We start from the raw sequence: 22191 nt of genomic DNA, 5'->3' as shown, positions 1-22191 counted from the left end.
CACTCTTACTAGCTGTGTGACCATTTCCAAGTCACCTAACTTCTTTAGCCTCAGTTTCTTTATCTAAAATGAGAATAACAACATCTACCTTGAAGGGTTGCTTTAAGGATCAAAGGAAATAATATGTATAAAGCATGCTATATAAACCCCAGTTGCTATTATCATTATTATTACCACATTTGAAAGCGGGGGATGGAGAGGAGGGGAAACAAAGCAGGCTCAGGCCACAGCCCATCCCCAGGAATCTGCCATCGATTCTCAGAAACTGACAAGAGGATGTGGCAAGCAAGAGTAGTGCTGTATTCTCCTCCCTCCACCACAGACCCTGGCAAGGAGGGGCAGTAATAGAGAGGGCCTTTCACCCTTAAAAGTGGACCGCTTTGGGTGTGTTTGTTCCCCCACCCTCAAGACAGGGCTGGAGATAGGAAGCTTCATACCCTTCCTTGGGAAAGGAGATGAACTTATTTATTCAGCCATAGCAGAGCTGGGGACCCTGGCTAATAGAAGGGCATCTCCCTCTGCTGGCTGCTGAAGGAACACCACCCCACCCACCACCACCTCCGGATCACTGAACTCCAGACCCCACCTCTGTTGCCTGGCACTCACCACGTCAGTGCCTGTGATCCCTGCCAGCAGCTCTGTCAGCTCATCCGAAGATAAGGGGCAGGCAGCCAGGCCCTGCACAGCAGCTCCAATGCTGCCAGTTGCGATCATGGAGGGTGGATACATAGCAAAAGTGTAATCTAGGAAGAGAATGGGGGTGGCAGTTATTTGTGAGTCAAGAGGGATCTAGGAGGTCACAGCAGCCCCCAAAAAGCAAACACTCTCCTCACAGAAATAAGAGAATAGGATGAAACTAAAGGAAGAACACTTTGGGGATGGCCAGATGGGAACTACTTGGCAATGTCAAACACTCGTAAGAGAGGAAGACTGGGGGCTCTCTCCCTAGAGATAATCAGGCTCAGGCACTCATCAGACAATGTGGTGTTTTCTGTAAGAGAAAAACAGCCCTCTGTAGTGGCAAGGGTAGAGAGAGGATGATACGAGGAATGTGTGGAGCATCTAGTCCTAAAACAAATTCTGGAGGAAGAGTGCTGCCTTCCCCGCTCCATCTACTTCAATCCCAACTGGTACAGACAAGGCCAACGTACATGAGAAGGGAAAGGGGGCTCACCTGTGGCACAGAGGGCCAGGAAGGTCTGGGCATGCTTCTTGACCAATGCCCGTCGGTCCAGGGGCACTGGAAGCCGGTGCAGAATCAGTGCCAGGAAGTCATGAGCAATAACAGCAGCTAGGTCCCACTTGAGTCTCCCCAGGACAATCACTTCCCAATCCTAGCAGCAGTCGGAAGTAGGCAGATAAGACTTAGTGACTGGAATGGAATGGGATGGCAAAACCTAATCCCTGACTAGCAAGATCCCCTCTACCCCCCACCCCACCACATCTCTACCCCTGCCACTGATGGTCACAGAGAGATCAAGGCATTCTACCTAGGGAGCATGAGCAGCCTGGGAAGCAGATGCATACTGGAATGCTGAAGTGTTCTCTCTATGGGTGGGAATAATTCAAGCATGCCCTGCTTCTTTTCTGAGTTTCAAGGCACTTCTCCAACTTATGGAAAATACTGCCTCATCACCACTATTAAGTACAGCCACTTCTGGAATAGAGCAGGGCCCTGTATGTCTCAGATGAGGTACCAGGAGAGGCTTTGTGGGGGAATAAGATTCAGAGCACAGATCTTCACAACTTCAAGAGAGTGTGGTGGGGCCAGGGGTGGTGGTCAGGCAAGGTAGAAAGAAGCAGAGTACTGATTCCCTTCCCCCAGCTCCATAGGCACTCTGAAGAAATGAGACATTGCTCAGGTCAGCTAAAGACAACCCCAAAGCCACCCCTCCCATGACACAGCAGCCCAGCTGCCCCCTGAGGTTCCTCAAAGGAGCAGTTGCCCAACTCAACCCACATCCCCATAGTGGGGTTTGAGGGTCAGGGGTTAGGAAGGGGCAGAGGGGTGACAAGGACCCCATGGTGACTTTGGGAGCCTGGGGGAAATAGGACCTAGTGCTTTCAGAAACAGTAAACCTAACCCAGCCTGTTAGAAAAAGAGGTGGGCACCACCCATCCATCACAGCCAGAGGGCAGAGCAGCTCTAGACAGAAATGACACCAGGTAAGGAAGCAGAAGGCTCTCCTGTGTACCAAGTGTGCCAACTTGCTACCAGGGATACAGATCATGGGTATTTGAGAGGGCTGTGGGGAATTTGCTTTGGAAGTTCCTCTCAAAGACAGTCCCTTCCACCAAGACACCCTTAGTCAGGACACTCCCATCTGCCCTCCCCTCTTCAATCCTCTTGTCTTGTATTTCCAGCCCTGGCCCCATTTCCGAATTGCACATGAGGATTTCTTCACCATTTTTATCTCAGGAAGAAACTTATGGGTTTGACCCCTTACTGAAACAGAAATGGCAACCCCCCCAACACACACACACACCCTCAGCCCCCACCCCTCCCTAGGCCTCTTCCTCCTGGCAGCTAGCCACAGCTCACCGATTCCCTAACTCAGCCTAGAAGTCGCCTCACTCTATCCCCACCCCACCACAGCACCAAGCCAAGACCATCCAGGCTTACAATGAATCAAGCCAAAAGCTGCTCTCTGGCCCCCACAAAGAAATGCTGGTCTGAGGCTTAGGATTCTATTCCCCTAGAAAGTCAAGAGAGAACTAGAAATATTCCTGAGGATTGGAAAAGGCAGCTATCTAATTAATCAATACCTTTTCAGGAATGCTTAGAAGTGGAATCCTCAATCACTCCCAGAGCAGCTGAGAGCTCCTGAAATAAACACTTTTAAGGCAATGTGGTATAATAATGGGAAAAGCACTATCTTGGCCAACCTGGATGAACTCTGCCCTTAAGTTACCTGGTGAACTTTCAGCAAGTCCTTCACCTCCCTAGCTCTCAAGTATCTCCCATCTACTACAGGAGATTGATTCACATAACCTTTCCACCTCTGACATTCTCTGCATTTAGGCTAGGCCTTCAGAGATAATTTTAGCATGACTCCTCTCCCCTATTCAGGAAGAAGGGTATGAGTAGGGAATATTTTTGTCTCTTCTGACAAATTTATGACCTCATCTTAATTTCCTGTATCCTGCTTACCCTTACCCAAATAAAATTATACATGTGTACATGCATATATGTATATATGTGTGTGTATGTGTGTTATGCATATGTGTATGTGTATGTATGTGCTTTGTAACCTTCTGGCACTATATAAATATTAGTTATTCTAATTACTACCCAGAATAGTGAAGAGGAAAAAGTAGTTGATGCCAAGGAGTCAGGAGACTTTAGTTCAAACCTTAGTTCTGACATTAGCTATATGAACCTGAATGTTATATCCCCTGGCTGAGTCTCAGTTTCCTCATCTGTAAAATGAGGAAACAGTACTCACTATTACCTGCTTTGCCAAAACTAATGCCCTATATAAATGTGGCTTGTTATCTCTATCTGCAAGCTAGCAGTCTCCAAAAAACCTCAACAGAATAGGTAGCTCCTCCACCCTCCCAGCCCTCTAAAACCAATCTGTTCCAGGACAGAAGTAACTCCCCAAAAACTCAAAACTCAAGAACCACCACATCCAACACAAAGGGCCATTTGGCCCTCTCTCTTTCCCCAACTCCACCCCAATGTCCTCTTTCTATTCTGATGATCTTGGTCCCCTGACCCAAGACGAAGTCTGCTCTCCCCTACCACTCACTTGGCCACTTGAGACCAAACCCTGAGGTCCCTCTGCCAATTAATCCAGTTGGCTCAAACAATTTGAAGCATTAGTGGTATAGTAGGCACTAAGCCCCCATACAGACTCTGACCCTGGGAACTTGGGCCAGGGTCAGGGCAAAAGGCCTTAAAAGGCCAACTCACAAAGCCTCCCCTTCCCCAGTTTACTCCTATTTTGCACTAACCACAAGAACTGAATTACTCCATCCAGATCTAAAGAGACCAGCACTTACCATTTTCACCTTTCCTAAGGATCTAGAGAAATATAGGGCTCTCCCTTCTTCCCCTTCACATTTCAGTCCTTCCCCTCCCCCCAAGTCAAGAGAAGAGAGAATCAGAACAGTCCTACACAGTTCCCAGCAAGAGGCCAGGGAGCTGAGTCCCAAAATACAGAGGTAGCAGAACTCTCCCCACAAAGTTATGAAAGACCAGTGGTCAGAAAGGGAGGGGCAGCTAGAATGGGAGCATCATTATCACATCGGAAGCAGCTGCAGCTCTCCTCCCAGGCTACCCTGCTCTTACCTTAGGCAACAGGAGTGCATTTTTTTTTCTATCTAGCACTAGACCAGCTCTACAGGGGACAGAGTCCCTGAAGGTGTGTGTTAGAGGAAGTGGAGAATGAAGGGCTAGGCTGGAATTGTCCTCCCTAGCTTAGAAAGAGGGTGAAATAAAGCACCCCAGGTCTTATTAGTGTCATTTCCACTTCCAGATTCTGACTTTAAACTCTGAAGATTTTCTTTTCTCTAACAAGGTCAAATCTAAATTATGACAAATACTAACTACTACCTTGGGAAGTGTAAGTCACCGAGAAGTCACTACCCCTACTGGATTGAACTGGACTCACTAAAGGACAGAGAGGGGGAGGAGGGCTTGAAAGAAGGAGGAAGCAGGAGTACTAATAACAACTCCACATTTCTTTGCCACTTTAAGGTTTACAAAACAGAAAACAAAACAAACAAAAAAGGACTTCCCACAATTCTGAGAGGTTGGTAAATGTCAATACCCATTGTCTTCATTTTGCAAATATGGAAACTGAGGCTAAGATTTAAATGATTTGTCTGCCCATAGTCTCACAGCTAGTATCAAACTAGATCTCAGGTCTCCTGATTTAAGTCATTGCTAATACTCTGGCAAAAAAACCTCCCTTTGACTATACAGACAAGGAGAGATTCAGAAAAGTTATAAGCCAAGGAAAGCCAACTTGAAATATGTTTCTTTTCTGACTGAAAAAGACCCAAGAAGCAACAACCTGTTGGAATAATCCCACAGAAAGGAGAGTTCACTTGGGTGGCTGAAATTGGTGGTGGGGGTTCCTCTGTCTGCTACCTACTTGCCCCTGTTGTCTGACTCACTCCAGATCCTCTTAGCCAGTAAAGAGCATGACCACAACCATGTTCCTTCTCAGGACAGGTCATAGCAAATACTTGTCAGTCACAGGCTCTACAACTTTCCCCTCCAACCTGCTGATGTGCGTAAGGAGGAAACAGAGGAAGATGAACAGGATAAAGTATATGCTATTTAGAAGGGGGGCGGAAGGGGGCGGATTAGAGGTGACTGTGCATGTTACCCGAAGCTGGTGGGGCGTGATGGAGTGGTCAGTGTAGATACATAGCTTCTCCATGGTCAATGGTGTGGTCTCCCGGAGTTTGGAGGCCAACAGCATGCACACTGCCCCCAAAAGCTGCAGGTGGCACTTGCGGGTTGGGACACAGGACAGGTAGCGGTCCAGGTAGTTCATCGCCAGGGGGAAGACCTCCTCCTCACATCGCTGCTCCTCACACACCTTGGGGAGAGGGGACAGTGACTGTTGGTGCAGGAAGGAAAGGGGTGGGGGCTTAGGGGCTGGGGAGGTAAGGAAAGGGGCTGGAGAACCTGAGAGGACTAGCAGAGAAAGAAAAAAGGTGATCCAAAGAACCGATGGGGGAGGAGGCTGCACCTCTCCCAAATCGGGCCCCCTTCTTCCCCATTCCACCAGGGGTCCCTCACATCCTCAGTGTTGCCTACTCTCTCCTTTCCCTGTGGGTGCAGGTCTGAGGGGCCCCTCCTTTAGTCTGTCTGAATCTGGACCTTGCCCCCTGGGAGAGCAGCAGGATGACTCCGGTGTGCCTCCACATCGAGCCTTTTTCCTTCCCCCTGTCCCGGGCCCCCTGACTGTGAGGGGGGGGGGGAGAGGAGAGCGCGCGGCGGAAGAGGCACCCGCGATGGCGGGAGAATGGGGACCCGCCCCCCCCTCCACACACCCACCCGGGGGAAGGGAGGAGACACTCCTGCCCCCTCCTCCCGCACTTTTCATTTCCCTGTCTGCCGGAACCGCCCCCCCACCCCCACCCCGCAACCAGGGACAGGAACCGGCCCTGGGATTGGGGGGAGGGCGGAGAGGAGCCCGAGGCGGCACAGTCAAGGGAATGGTTTCGGGACGGGGGAAGGGAGACACGGGGTAAAGTAGAAGACGTTATATTCCTTGCACCCCAACTACTCCTGGGGCGCAGCTGTCCTGGCTCCATGGGGATAAACAGAGTCATAGAGAGAAATAACTTGGAAGCTGAAGGGGGCTGGGGATGGTGGGAAAGGGCAATACGGAGCTGGGTGAGCACGATGCCAGGGTCAGAAGGCCAGGATACAGGGGTCGAGGGGTCTACTGGCTGGGTACTCTGGTTGGCCGCGTTCAAGGTAGTCCGGGGCATTGGGACCGCTCAGGTATCCGAAGCACGGACGCGGGAAAGGGCAAAGGGGGAAGGGGGCTCGCGGGGGGTCCTGATCGGTCGGTACCTCCAGCATCCAGTATGCCAGCATCTTCCGCATGTGAGGCTTGAGCTCCCTCTGCACGCACTGAAAGTAGGAGGCGCGGGGAACGTAGCGCTCCTCTAGGCGGAGCAAGCTCTGCAGGACGCGCTGGTCCCCAAGTAGCCGAGGGTCCGGCCCGGCCCGGGGCGTCCGCCGAGCCCCCTCAGAGCACAGCAATTCCATGACTGGGTGACGGAGGGGCACGGCGGGAAGCCGAGGACCGGGGCCGGAGAGCAGATGTGGGGCCGAAGAAAGTGTGGCGCGGAGCTAGGGAAGGCGCGGGGCGGCGGGTCTGGCGCTGGCACGGCAGAGCCGGAGCCCCAGCCCGCCCGCCCGGCTTCCCTGACAGGCGCCCCGCCCCTCGCTACGATGTAGCAACCGGTGGAACGCTCCGACGTTGCAACGTTCCAAGGGGGCGGAGCCCATAGAAGGGGCGCCCGGGAGCCCGGCGGAAAAGGGGAGCACGCAGCCACACGAGCTCGCCCGCGCTGTCACGGTGGTGGCAGCGACGGGCGCACTCGCACGCCTGCTCTCCCCGCATTCACAAGCCTGGGCAGCGAGTACATACAGAAGCTGGAGATGGCAATGAAAAGTAATCTGCCTCTTTGCAATAAACTGGACCTTTCTGTTCTGCAAGTTTTTGACCCTTGTCATCATGGAAATCCTGAGTTCCATTTAGGGCCTTTCTCCAAATTGCTATTCATTTGGATAGTCATTCATTCAACAAGTGTGTATTAAGGACCTACTTACACTGTGTATGTGGTGGGAGCGAGAGGTCAAAAGAGATAAATATCATTAATGCACCGATCAATACCTGTCATTCCTCCACCTTGTCAGCACTTGAATCATCTGACCCTGGAATGTCCCTAGAAGTAGGATCTCACAGGTTCTGAATTTCTCCACACAGAACTGAGGTAGCCCACCTGGCTTCTAATTCATGAAAAGTCACATCTAAATTGTAATGTCCCAGGTGTGGGGGGTTCCACTTTGCCCCGGGGCCTCAGACTTAGGGGTCGCTGGGCAAAGAAGGGTCATTAGGACAATGACCTTTTAAGTAAGAGCTAAATTCTAATCATGGGGGTTATCTTTTTTGTGTGTCCTGGACCACTTTGGTAGTCCAGTAATGCCTACCGTGACGCCTTCTCAGAATAATGTTTTTAAGTGCATAAAATACGATACAGGAAACAGATTAAATAGTTATCATAACAATCAAAAAAAGTTCATGGACCCTATGTTAAGAACCCCAGCAGATGATACTTTTATCTTTCCATCAATGGGGAAGACTGCCAGGGAGAAGGGGGAGGGGGAGGACTTGCCTCAGCATTCCAGAAGTGTTTGTCTCTAGAATTTCCTAGAAATCCCCTAGTTTCTAACTTGGTTCCTGTCTCTTCTTCCAAGTTGTGTAGAAGGACCCAATCTTTGTAAGGTAGTGTGAAGTCGCTGAAAGGTGATTTATTGAAGTAATCAGTTGCCCTTCTTTTCCAAAGAGGAATGGATCATAGCCAAAGTTGTACATAAGGAAAAATGCTAACCAGATACTAGAAGAAGTAGTGAGGTAGAAAGACTATGTATAATCTTTTTTTCCCTGCAAACATTTGGATAGAAGAATTTCACTGATTTCCTTATTGCCCCCTCCCCTCCAATACCAACAATTCTGGCCCCAGGGCCTGGGTTCAGGCCATTCCCTCAAACCTAAAACCACCTTTCCCTCTCCTCTTTGTTTATCTGAGCCCTGCCCATAGTTTAAGGCCCAGTTGAAGCCTCATTGCCTCACCCCTGTCCACAGAGATCTCTCCCTTTCTGCAGCTAATTGTAAGTACAACCACTGGACATATCATAGCTTTAATTTCTCTTAATATATCTCCTCCAACAACACTGTAAGCTCCTTGAGCGCTTTTTGATTTTTGTTGTACTGTATTCTAATTCTTAGATAACTGGAAATTCAAATAAGGCTGTATTGTAAGTTAGAAAACCCCATTCCTTATCCTTTCAGAATAAAGGAGACTTTTGCTGGAATGACACATAATTAAGCCTTTGCATATGTACAGCATTTGAAATTTCAAAGGGACTTTCACAGCTTATGTTATTTAGTATGTTAGCCCTAAGAAGGCCTCTTGTAGCTACCAGGCAATTCTATTTTTATTCCCCGATTGACCCTTAATCCCACTCTCCACAACAGCAATTCCAAACCTTTCCTAGGTCTTCAAACTCAAGGTTCCTAAGTAACTCCAGTGTCCTCAAACTGATGAGGTATGGGCTCTGGGAGCCCCCTCAAGCTCTCCTTGAGTCCTTGAGGTACAGGCTCTAGGAACTTCCCTTGGACTCTAGATTGAATCATCCCATTTGATGAGGCAGGTTTGTTACTAGACTTCCCACCCTTGAACTGGCCCAGCCCACCACTGTTTGTGCAATCCACCCTTGAACTGGCCTAGCCCACTATTGTTTGTGGTCTCCAGGTGACTTCCCACCCTTAATCACTCATTGATCTCATTAACTCCTCCTGAAGACCCTCCCGGAACTCCTTCTCTAGACTACCTCTAGATTCCTCCCACAACCTTCTGTATATAAGATCCCATCTCATGCCATATGGTATGAGCACCATAGAATGCCATAGAATAGTGAAAATGCCATACAATGCCACAGAATAGTGACAGCGCCATAGAATGCCATGTGGGTGAGAATGCCATAGAATGAACTAGCACAGACACAGACTCTGTGTCTAATGCAAGCGAACTTTTAATACATTTTACTTTTCTTTGGCTGAGAAGACTCCAGTCGAATTCATTCGGCAGGACCTGGCATGTTGGTATTTTGGGGTCTCCAGAGCAACCCTAACCCTCTTAGTGGGTACCCTCTTCAAAACCTTCCCTCTGACCCTATTTTTTTCATCCTCCAGTCTCCTCTTTGTGAAAGGTAGCCTTTTTCCTTCCAAGGCCAACTCTTCCACTTGACTCCTGAAACTTTCTCATTTCGTCTTGTCTGAGAGTTTGCTCACACCATCTCTCTGTGTCTCTGTCTCTCTCTCTCCCAACAATCACCCATGACAATCTCCCCTGATCCCCAAACTCTTTCCCAGCTGCCTACAAATATGCCTGATCTCCCCCAGCTAAAAACAAAACAAAAAGAAAACCTTTCACCTGACCGCCATTCCCTCACACTATAGGCTTTTCATCTTTAACCCTTTCACAGCTGAATTCTTAGAAAAGGTAATCTATACTCCCTGTCTCAATTTCCTCACTTTCCACTCATTTCTCCATATCTTCCTAATATTTCTGACTTTGCCACTAGACTGAAACGACCCTCTCCCAAGGTTATGTTCTCTTAACTGTTCAATCCATTTTCTCAGGCTTCATCCTGTTACCTAGGTATGTAATAAATCTTCCTCCTTTATTGAATGACTATTCAATCAATGAAAAAGGATCTATTAAGCACCTCTGTAACAGTTACTGTGCTATTCTTTCTTCCTCTTGGTTCTCCTCTTACTTGTTTAACTATTCCTTCTCAGTTTCTTTTGCTGGTTCATCATCTCATTCAGAGTGTACATTCCCCAGCTTCTGTCCCTCTGCTCTATAGTTTCTATCTTAGTGACCTCAACTCTCATGTGTTCAGTTATCACCTCTGCAGACTCTCAAATTTCTATATCCATCCCTAGTCTTTCTTCTGAATTCTAGTTCCACATTACCAATTTCCCTGATGGGCATCCCCACCTAATATACTGAGTAGGCACTTCCAATTCAACATGTCCAAAAGTGGCATTCATGTTTATCCCCAAACTCATCCCTTTTCCAAACTTCCCTATTCCTGTTAAGAATACCACATCTTTCCAGGTACCTAGGCTCATGCCTTACAGTCATCTTCAACTTCTACCATTTCCTCAACTGAATCAGTTGCCAAGTCTTGTCTATTCTACCTCAAAAAAAAGCTCTAAAATTCATCCTTTTCTCTCTACTAACCCAGCCTCTCCCCTAGTTTAGACCCCCATCACCTCTAATCTGGATTATTTCAGTAGCCTCCTAATAGATCTCTCCACTTCCCAGTCTCTACCCCCGTGAATTCATTCTCCATACCACTGACAAATTGACATTTTGTTTTTTAAAGCAATCGGGGTTAAGTAACTTGCTCAAGGTTACACGGCCAGTTATTTCTGGGTGTGGTGCTAAGTATCTGAGCCCAGATTTGAACCCAGGTCATCCCGACACTGGAGCTGATACTCTTACTTGCTGAGCCACCTGGCCTCCTCTAAGCAATTGGGGTTAAGTAACTTGCTCAAGGTTACATGGCCAGGTGTTTCTGGGTGGGTGCTAAATGTCTGAGCCCGGATTCGATCCCCAAGTCATCCCAACAGTGGAGCCGGTGCTCTTACTCACTGTGCTACCTGGCCACCCCTCAAATTGACATTTTTAAAGCACAGGTTTGATCATGTCATTGTAGCAGCAAGCACCGCAGCATCTCCAGGGTGGCTGCCAACACAGTTTCTTAGATCTGCTTTTCTAAAGGAAAGCAACTCTAAATGGTTAACAGTCTTGCTTTAGTCAATCAAACATATCATTTACCTAGTTCAGGGAAAAAAGTCAGCACCCCGAACTTCAGAATATACAGAGGTTACAAGCAGAAGTTACAAGACAGAAACATATCAAGCAGACAGGCCTCCAACTGTCCAACCATTATATCCATACCTAGTCTGTTACCAGAGAGGGAAGCATCAATATCTGGGTTTTTCAAAGCCAGGGGGCTCAACGGCTGCCCAGAGTCTCATCTGGTCAAATCACACAACACTTCTCAAAGTTAGCCCCAAATAAAGCCTCACATCAAGGTTTTATATAGCCTTCTCCTGGCTCAGAGAACAACCCTCTTGACCCACTGCCCAATCAAAAAGTATCTCCTGAAAAACAAGCCTCAAGCCACAGACTCCCGGTGCACTTAAGGCTATCAAATGGCCCAGAGGCAGGGAAGATCTTAAATTTCCATTCCATTCCTATAACAAATAAATATACGTACCTCCCTACTCATAAATCTAATGCTTTTCTTCCATCAAAGGCCAACTCTGGTACTGCTTCTTCCAGGAAAGCTTCCCTGATAACCACACCCCCTCCCAAATCTCTCTTTTTTTTTTTTTAATATCCCCTAAGCATTTAGCACACTATATAATTTAACAAACTTGTATGGCAGCTGTTTGTTGTCCTCCTATGAAATCATAAAGTTCTTGAGGTCAGGGACCATGTCATTTTTTCATCTTTCCCCTCCCTTTACCCAAAACAGTGTGAATTCAATTTAATTGAAAGGAAGAAGGGACCTTTTCCCCCTGAGGACCAGGAAATAGAAAGGCTTCTAATGGAATAATGGAGTGTCTGGTTAGTGTTGGAAGTGTATGGTTCTGATCCAGGTTCAAGTCTTGGCTCCACCATTTATTTACTAGTCATGTCACCCTGAACAAGTCACTTTGCTTCTCTGAGTCTCAGTTTCTTCAATGTGGAAAGCAATTCTTCCACTAACCTCTCCAATAGGTTGTGATGATGAAAGCACTTTGTTAGCCTTGCACTGCTCTATGAGTATGAATCATTATTACCTCAGAACCTCCTAGCACCATGGTAAGAACAAGGGCTAGGATGAGAAGTCCCAGTGAGTACAACTTCTTGAGGGGGACACTTGTTCTGCCAAACCTCAAATCTGCTCTGACTTTCCTGGAATCAGAGGTTCTTCCTGATGGACCCAATCTCCATGAAAGAAGCCAACAACTGACCTATTGGAAAATTAGCCAGAGCAGAGAAAGCAGAAAGGCATTTCCTGAGTAAGTCAATGGGGGGGGTTTCCATGATTTACCCCAAATCCAATGAAAATATTTCTCTTTACATATTTCCCAATAGAAAAAGATAAAAAGCAAAGACAAGAAGCAAAATAGCTGAGGTTTTCTCTACCACTTGCAACATTCCTGAGAAAAAGAAAGGAAATAAAATGTTAAGGCCAGGATGATAAGTCTTAAGGAAGGACACATCATCATTTTTACTTTGGGAAGGCAACCTTGTAAAGGGCACTAGACTCAAAGTCAGAAGACCTTGGTCCTAGTCCTAGCTCTGCCACTGACCCAGATAGGTGACCTCAGGCCAGTCACTTAACTTTGATGAGTTCCAGTTTCTTCACCTCTCAAATGGGGGTGAACATACTGGGGCAACCTACATCCCATGGGGGTTCTGAGGAACATGCTTTGTCATTCACAAAATGTCATCATCATCATCATCACCATTCCTATTTTTTTCTTCTGAACAATAAAGAGGAGGGACTAGGGAAGCTCCTTCTAAATCTTACATTTTAAGCTTCCAAAGTTCTATCACCATCACACTACCACTGCCCAGCTCTGCTGGGACTAGGAGCTTTGATACAAAAAGAAAACCTGTCCCCTGACCTCAAGAAGTTCACAATATGAACCAGATCCATAAAGAACAGTATCAAAACCAGACATCATAGTTCACAACAACAACTTTTATTTAGACAGGAATTAAACTTTACAAAGTCCTGTGTGACTAGCTACAGCACTTAACCTGTCCTGGCTTCAGGGACCTCTTCTGTAAAATGAGGCTGGACTAAATGTTCTCTGGGGTCCCTGTCAGCTAAAACTCTGGATCCTAAATTTCTCTGACTACAATGGAGCCAGGTGGGAACTCATTAGTGCAGGGACAATTCTCATTTTATAGATGAGGAAATAAATCTTGGATTCAAACCTAATTCACATGACTCCAAGACCTGTGTTCTCACTACCACACAAGTTATCCAGTATTTTAAAAAAACTTATAACATGGGGGTGGCTAAGGAATAGCTAGGTACCATATAACCATATATATATATATACACACATATAACTTATAACTAGGCGCAGTGAGTAGAGCGCTGGCCCCGAGTCAGAAGGACCTGAGTTTGGATCCCGCATCAGCCACTTAACACACACACACAAAAACTAGCCGTGTGACCTTGGGCAAGTTAACCCCAATTGCCCTCCCCCCCCCAAAAAAAAAGCAAAAAAAAATTTCTTATAACATACAATATATAATATTTTGGTATGGGGTTCCCAAAGTATAGAAACATCTTGTGTTTTTATGTTTATGAAATCTAATTCTGGATCTAACAGTTTGGGATATCTTACTGATAGCTTTCTGGTCCTCCATCTCTCCATCTGTAAAATGGAGAGTGAAATCCTTTTCTACAAACAACCAGTATGATCCCCTAGAGGGTACCTAGTAATAAAAGGGATGAAAACACTTTAAAAGTTCAAGTATTATGGAGGTGGAAAAGTAATTATTAAAATAAAAGTGTCCTTTTATTCAGAGAAGGGTAAGGAATGGGATGGCCTAATCTGCTGAATATTCATTTGAGAGTTAGCATGTATAAAGTATGTAAAATTTAAGTAATATTTAAGTAATTTTAAGTAATATTATCATATATATAACTCAAATGGGTAGCCTATCTATATGTACATGTATAAATATACCACATATAGATTCAAATTTTCTAAGAATTAAAAAACTATTGTAAAAATCACAAAGCCAGATTTTACTGAACATAGTACAATCTCAGTTTGATGACTCTGAAAATTATTTCAGAATCTCGCAAGGGATTTATAAGGTCCTCATTATGAATTTTAATTACCCTTTTGGCTAATCTAACCACAGAATGCTATAGCTGGACATAAGCACCCAAAATGTTAGAAAATAGAACTTAGAAAGTTAGTACTGGAATGGACATTAGAAGAGAGAATGTTAAAACACAGAGTGTTAGAGTTAGAGAGACTATCTACAGACCATCTAGTACTAGTACATCTAGTTCCTGGGATCTATTAACTTACATTTTATTTTTAATTGATAACTTTTTCAATATAGCTCTCTTTGTAATCAATTATTATGTATTACTATGTATTTTTATTTTATTTTATGATAATATTTATAATACTTATTTTAATTATAATTACTATGTACATTTTATGTATTTAAGAACACATTCTGAGAAGGGATGTATAGATTTCACCAGGTTATCAAAGGAGATCAACAGTACAAAAAGACTAAGAACCCCAGAGCCAGTTCATTCCTCTCACTTTACAGATGAGGAAACTGAGGCCCAGAGAGAAGAAAAGAACAGCCTAAAGTCACATTGAAAGGTATAGGAGATTGGGCCCAATTTTGACTGGTCCAGTAAATGTACCCTTTGGTTTTATCATAGAAACAGAGTGAAGAGCATTTTAAAAAATATTTTGAGCATTCTTAGCTTTTTGGTTATCCAGATTCTGAATAAATGGAACTAGGTGAAGCTACTCTTTCCATCCTCAGGGTTCTTATAGCATTTCACCTGGCTTTCCTTTGCTCCCATGACACTCTGCTTTCTGTAATATTTGTATATATGTCAGATCTTCTCCTTTTACTGTAAACTCCTTGAGAGGACTGACTATATTTTTTCATCATCTTTGTATCCCTAACATCTAAACCCTCCCCCTGCCCATAGTAGGCAATTAATATATGTGGGTTAATTTGAATTTGTTTCATTATTACTACTGTCTGCCATATGGGGTTACTGTTCTAAGGCACAGTGTAAAGTAAGAACCTGGGCTTCAGATATGAATAAGGAGATAATGGTGCAGCCAAAAGTATAATGAGAAAATGTAAGTTTTCAGGATGCTAGCTGACTTCTTGCAACACTTATTAAGACACAGTGGGGCCCTGGGCATACAGAAACAAAAATTAAATAGACCCTCCCCTCAGGTAGCTTATATTCTATCAAGGAGAAAAAAAAACCCACAAAAAAGACAAGTAAATGAACAATTATTTCTGCATAGGGCCATGGGAAAGGAGGGAAGAGGACAGGAGAGGCCTAGTGAAGGAAGTAGTACTTGATCTGAGATTTTATGAGTAGGAGGTGAAGAATCTCACCTGATGCCTGCGCATAATCTTATCTCACCCTGTGCCCAGGAATCAGAATCCCAAATGGAATATTTTATCCTAGAGGCAAAAGGCAGCTACTGGAGCATGTGTAGACTTGTGCTTTAGGAATAGCAATTTGGACGCTTTGTGGAGGGTAGATGGAAGAGGAGAGGCACTAGAGGCAGGGTGACCAAACAGAAGTTTATTATAATAGTCCAAGTGAAGAGGTGCCAAGAGCCTGAACAGGGGTTGGCTGCATGAACAGCGAAATTACATTAGTCAGTAAGTATTTATTAAGTGTTTATTATGCTTCCGGCACTGGGCAAAGTGCTAGGGATACAAAGAAAGAGAAAAACAGCTCCTACCCTCAAGGAGCTCAGATTCTAATGGGGAGAGAATACGGAAATAATCAGGTACGTACAAGATATGTACAGAATACACGGAAGATAATCCCAGGAGGCAGCAGTCGGTAAAGTGCTGGACCTGGAGTCAGGAAGATCTGAGTTCAAATGAGGCTTCAGACACTAGTTGTGTGACTCTGGACAAGTCACTTAACTTCTGTTTGCCTAAATCCATGAAATGGCAAACCACTCAGGTATCTTTGCCAAGAAAACTCCATGGACAGTACTGGTATGCTATGGTCCATGAGACATAACAACATTCCCAGAGAGGAAGGTATGAGTAGCTGGGAAGGGAGGCAGGGATGGATGGGGAAAGACATAAGGTGGGATTTGACCTGAATCTTCATGTATGTGAGTAATGTTCTATAGATAAAAAGTATAAAATTTTCAACTGGTTGGTTATGTAGGTTGAGTGAAAGTGAGGAGATTGAGCCTAGGCAGATAGAAAGATGGCAGTGTTATCACAAACAGGGAAGTTAGGAAGAGAGGCAGGTTAAGGGTGGGAGGGAAAAATAAGAGTTTCTGATTTTTGTGTTTGAGATATTAACAGGACACTAGTTAGAAATGTCTATTGATATGGGGCTTTGGAATTCAGAAGACAGACTCAGACTGAATATCCATTAGATATCCTTGATCATAAACTGTTTCATTCTTTACACATGTATCCACAATGCCTTACACCATACCTCGTGTATGTAGTAGGTTCTTAATAAATGCTTGTTGGTTGACTAATTGATTGATATGGGGCAATCTGTACAGAAATGACAGTTGAACCCTCGGTAGCTGATGAGGTCACCAAAATAGATCAGAAAAGCAAAGATGTAAAAGAACTTAGAATGTCGGAGTTGGAAGGAACCTTAGAGACCACCTTGTCCAACCTCCTTGTTACACTGGAGGAAAATAAGACTTAGAAAAGATAAGCGACTTGCTCAATTTTACAAAGCATTTTTTTTAACTAGACATGTGACTTCATTGGTATAGAGGACTTTGGATAAGCAAAGTGAAGCCCCAGAAAAGAAAGTACTTGCCACTAAAGTTCACGGCACCACTGAATGGTTCAACATCGGAAAGTGATGGGAAATGACATAAACAACAGGCATTACCAACTGTTTTGCCACTGCACCCTAAGGAACATGGGATGTTTCCATCCAACTTGCTTCTGAAACTTTGAATATGTGTTCTGCCCCCCATTAGAATGTGAGAGACTTGAGAGAAAAGGCTGTCTTACCTTTCTATTAGTATCTTCAGCACTTAGCACAGAACTTTGCTCATGTTTTTCTCATTCACTGGCACCTGCTTTGAAATGTATAGTCTTGGAGGGCAGGGTTACAAAGCCAGTATTTCTCAGAGGGGTTTATGATCAAGAAAAGGGGCTACAAGAACAAATAAGACAGGTCCCTCAAGGAGCTTGCAATCTAGAATAAGAGATGAATACTTATGCAGATAAGATAAGTAAGATACAGATTAGAATATTATAAGTTCATAAAAGCATTGTCAGATAAGATGAAGAAGACCATATTTATTTAGAAGAATGTGCTAGGGAAAGTACTGAGCAAGTAACAGAGACCTGCCTTTTAAGATCTTCTAGTCTAATTGAAATGTAATGATGTGGATCAATAGTCATTCATGAAGCAAGCATCTATTAAATGTTTATCAAGGGAAGATAGGAAGAAAGGAAACAAGCATTTATCAAGTGCCGACTATGTTCCAGACACTGTGCTAATAAGGACTTTATAGCTATCACCTCATTTGATCTTTACAACAACCCTAGGATTTAGGTGCAATTATTATTTCCATTTTAGAGTAGAGACAACTGAGACAGATAGCCATTAAATGACCTGCCAAGGGTCACACAGCTTTCTTAAGTTCCGAGGCTACATTTGAACTTGGGTCTTCCCAACTTCAGGCCCCTGTGCTCTTTCCACTGAATCACCTAGCAGCCTCCCAGGCAAGACTCTTTATTAGGGTCACAGATCTACCCTGACCTGTTCCTATGTCAAGCATTCAATTTACAAGACCTACCAGAAATCATTCAGGGTGTTTTTTTGTGTTTGATGGAAAATATGAGCAGTAAGTGGGAGGGTGTGAGAGTCAAAAGTTGGCTACCTCACTTCCAGTCATTCTCTAAAGGAGGAGGTTGGATCACCAAAGTAGAAACAGCAATCAGCTTGGAGAAGTAGTACTAGGTAGCCAGACAAAGGTCTGGTCTTTAGGGATCAGATAAAGAACTAAGAAGAGGAGTGAGCTCCCCAACCTCTGCTTCTTTTGGCCCTCCATGGAGGGCACCAGCATGGTGCTATGGAAAGAAGTACTGTATTTAAATCCCATCCCTGCTACCCATGATCTACCCATATGACCATGGACAAGTCAATTAATCCCTCTGGTTTTCAGTTTGCTTATATGGAAAATGAAGGGGCTGGATCAGATGAGTTCTAAGGACCCTACCAGTTCCAAATCTTTGACTGTGACTGCCACATATCTTCCTTACCTGGGACAAGCAAGTCCCCCACTCACTGCCTTTGTCATCTTGGGAAAGCCAATCCATCTGGGCGTCAGTTTCCTCATCTGAAAAGTGAGGGGGGTTGGACTAGACCCAAAGGTCTCTTCTAGCTCTAAAATTATGATCCCTGCTTGGTTTTTTTCAAAGGTGTCCAACTCTTTATGACCCTATAGATCATAGCATAGAATCTCTTTTACCTAGGGTGGCTAGGTGGTGCAGTGAATAGAGTACTGGCCCTGGAGTCAGGAGGACCTGAGTTCAAATCTGACCTCAGACACTTAACACTTATTGGCTGTGTGACTTTGGGCAAGTCACTTAACCCCAAATGCCCTGCCTTCCCCCCTCCAAAGAGCAAAAAAAAAAAAAATATATATATATATATATATATATATATATATATATTTGAAACCGTGTGACTCTGGGCAAGTCACTTAATCCCAATTGCCCTTCCCTCCCCCCTCTCCAAAAAGGAAAAAAAAAGTTAAAAAAAAAAGCATCTCTTTTACCATTTTAGTGCTGAACCTAGGGTTTTCTTTGCAAAGATACTGGAGTGGTTTGCCATTTCCTTCTTTAATTGATTACTTTTTGTCAGAACTCTCCACTATGACCTTTCTGTCTTGGGTAGTAACCTTGCACAGCGTAGTTCATAGTTTCATTGTCCTTATGCCATGACAAGGCAGTGATCAGGGGGAAGCCATGATCCTATGATCTCCCAAATGCTAAACCACTGACCAAGTCTTTCAATCTCCATAGGTCTCATTTTCCTCATCTGTAAAGTGGGAATGTGGGGGGGGAGGTTGACTATAGGATGATCCTATGAATCAAACAATAGTTCTCTGGGATCATTTGACCCTGCTGTTCTGAGGGTCTAAAACAGAATTCAACTTCCTGGTCAAAGAGGTTGTAAAAAGAAATTTCCCCAGGTAGGAAAGGAGATGCCACTCTTAGCTGAACTCCACTATTTCCCTTCTCCACTTTGACATTTCTGTTACTGGTACCACCATTCTCCAGTCCCTTCAGTATCAGAACCCCAAATTCTCCTTTGATGCCTCCCTCTCCTTTGTCTTCTATTTAACCATAGAATCCTATTATAGAATCATAGATATAGAGTTGAGATGGATTCTAAAGGTCATCCCCTTCATTTTACTGATGAGGAAACAGAAAATTCAGAGAAGCCAAGTGACTTGCCACCTAAAATCAAATAGGTAGTAAGTGATAGAGTCAACATTTGAACTCAGGTCCTGGGACTTCCAGTCCTGTGTTCTTTTTACTTCAGCATGCTTCACCTGCTATTTTCCAGCAGATTCTTCCTCTGAAATGTCTCTTGTATCTAAACTTCCTTCTCCATTTCCAGAGCAACCCCTCTAATCTTTGTTATCATCAGAAGGTTGTAATCAACGTCCTCTAAAGTCCTTTCTAAATTTTAAAATGAACCTATGACCCCTAGATATTCTTGCAACAGTATCTTACCAAGGTTCCTCTGCCTCAAAATCTCCCCCCATCTGATTAGCAAAGTTATTGGATTAGTTCATCTTCTTTAGGAACCTTTTTTTTAATCACCCCAGTCTCCTACTCAGGAAAGTACAACATCTCCCTTTTGAAGATCAGATCTCACTCCTCAAAGCTCAAAAGGCTCCAAACTGACAATTCATTGCTCTCTCTCTTACAACTCCTCCACCAATATGGCCAATTTGCCTCCTTACAGTCTTCCACATATGTCCTGTTCATTCCTTGTTGTTTATCCCAGTTCCGTGGATCCTTCAAAGCCCAACCCTGCTGAAAGCTCTGACCCAAACTGACTTGGAGAGGTTCTGAGCTAAGTATTTGGTCCAATGCCAATATTTTTCATACAAAGAAAGTGAGGATCAGGGAAAGGAAACCAATTAATCAAGCACCTACTGTGTACCAGGGCCAGTGTTCCACCGGGGATACAAAAAAAAGGCAAAAAGACAATCCTTGCCCTCAAGGGAGCTTAAATGTAATGGAGGAGATATTTTGCAAATGAAAACTGGTTGTGTGTGTGTGTGTGTGTGTGTGTGTGTTGTCCTTTGTACTAGAGAAGGACCAAACACATGAAAACACAAAGTAAGTTATATACAAGATAAATAAGAAACATTTAAAAGAAAGAAGACACTGGAATTAAGAGTGGTTGAGAAAACTTTCCTATATAGGTGGAACTTTAGTTGAGACTTTAAAAAAGCAGAGAGATCAGTGTTTGGAGCAGAGGAGGGAGAGCATTCCAGGCATGTGGGACAACCAGAAACTATCCCTGGAGTCAAGAGATGGAGTGTTTTGTACACAGAATAGTCGGGAGATCACTGTCTCTGGATGGAAGAGTGAGTAGTGCTGGGGAGTAAGGTCTAAGAACACTGGACAGGTAAGAGGGGGTCTATGTTTTGAGGGGCTTTGAATGCCAAAGAGATCATTGTGTGCTTCTGGAGCTGATAGGGAACCACTGACGTTTACTGAGTGGGGAGAGGGACAGGGACAGTGTGTGTGACATGATCAGACCTTTGTTTTAGGAAAATCACTTTAGTGACTGGATAAGAGTAGAGAGAGACTTGACTCTCTAGGAGGTTATTGCAATAATGCAAGTGTAAGGTGATGAGGGCCTGCAACTGGAGTGATGGCAGTGTTAGGGGAGAGAAGGTATGGAGATTGTTGGAGAGTTATTAGAGAGATGCTGCAAAGGTAAAAATGACAATCCCTGGCAATAGCTTGGAGATGGGGTGGGGATGGGGGGAAGGGAAGAGATAGTGAGGAGGCTATATCTAAAATAAAGGTTCTTCATCTTTTTGTGTATCATAACCCCCTCTGGTCATCTAGTAAATGAAGCCTATCAACCTCTTCTCAGAACAAGGTTTTAAAAGTTACAATATGAAATACATAGGATCACAAAGGAAACTACTTATGTTGAAATACAGTTATCAAAATTTTTTTGAAACATAAGTTCATGGACACTAGATTAAGAACCTCTTATCTTAAACTAAGACCCAACATTATATGTAATGGAGATAAACTAGACGTCTTTCCAAAAAAGACAGGGGTAAGGCAAGGATATCCATTCCTGCCTCTATTACTTGCAAGATATATAGTGCTAGAAATGCTATCTCTATCAACAGGGCTATACAGTTACTTGTTGGCAGAGCTGGCTCTATAAGTCAGGTGCAGTGCCCTTGCCACTCCCTCCATGTTGCTTACAATCTTACAGGAGTTAACTGAATACTTGATAATACTGTTTTGTTCAGTTCTCTGTTTCTTCTGAGTAAATCTTAACTCTCCAACTAGATTACAAGGTGGGATTTTATTTTGTATCCAACACAGTGCTGGACCCAAAATGGCGCGCACTCAGATTGGTTCCTGACTGTCCATGTCATTTCTCTTGCCTAGAAAAGCTTTTTACCTTCTCTCCACTTCTTTTAATGATCAATATTAATCATCAGAATTATTCACTCATTCATCACTTGTGCTTTGGCTGCTCTCTCCTCTCTTTTCAATGTTGACCCTTCAGTGAACTAGTCCAATGGTACACTAGCCCCTACTCTACCCTTGAATGTCCTACCCTTCTTTGTCCAATCACCATTCATTAATTATAAAACCCAATTGTATATTACTCAAACATCCAAATCTTTTGCTTCCACTTGACCTCTGCTGACAGAGATGGAGGAAGTCACAGAACTGTGGTGACTGGAGCCCCTACACAATCTCTCAGTTGAGCTCTCCCTGTAGCAAGGTAATCTTTTCACTCCTTCCTTAATTAATCCTCTATCCCATTCTTCCTGTTGGCTGTTTTACATTTTCTTTTCTTCCCTCCAGTTTTCCACAGCCATCCCA

General features: G+C 44.3%; 1 protein-coding gene across 3 annotated transcripts in view; it reads right to left on the bottom strand.

Annotated features, from left to right (window-relative positions):
* CCND3 (cyclin D3) overlaps positions 1-22191 on the bottom strand; it is a 125256-nt gene that overhangs the window by 1622 nt on the left and 101443 nt on the right. For 2 of the 3 annotated variants that reach the window (XM_069108312.1, XM_069108313.1), the window contains 3 exons: positions 5340-5555; positions 1175-1334; positions 607-743 (listed from right to left, as the gene is read on the bottom strand). In XM_069108312.1, coding sequence (XP_068964413.1) covers positions 607-743; positions 1175-1334; positions 5340-5555 — 513 coding nt within the window. Of the gene's footprint in view, positions 1-606; positions 744-1174; positions 1335-5339; positions 5556-6541; positions 6918-22191 lie in introns of those variants that run through there. The other variant, XM_069108311.1, reaches the window with a different exon arrangement.

Source organism: Petaurus breviceps, unplaced genomic scaffold (assembly GCF_028583685.1).
Source record: "Petaurus breviceps papuanus isolate PSGF00001 unplaced genomic scaffold, PetGlider_PUasm1.0 90352, whole genome shotgun sequence".
NCBI lineage: Eukaryota > Metazoa > Chordata > Mammalia > Diprotodontia > Petauridae > Petaurus > Petaurus breviceps.
The sequence above is the reverse complement of the archived record's forward strand: the minus strand, read 5'-3'. Positions and strand labels throughout refer to the sequence as shown.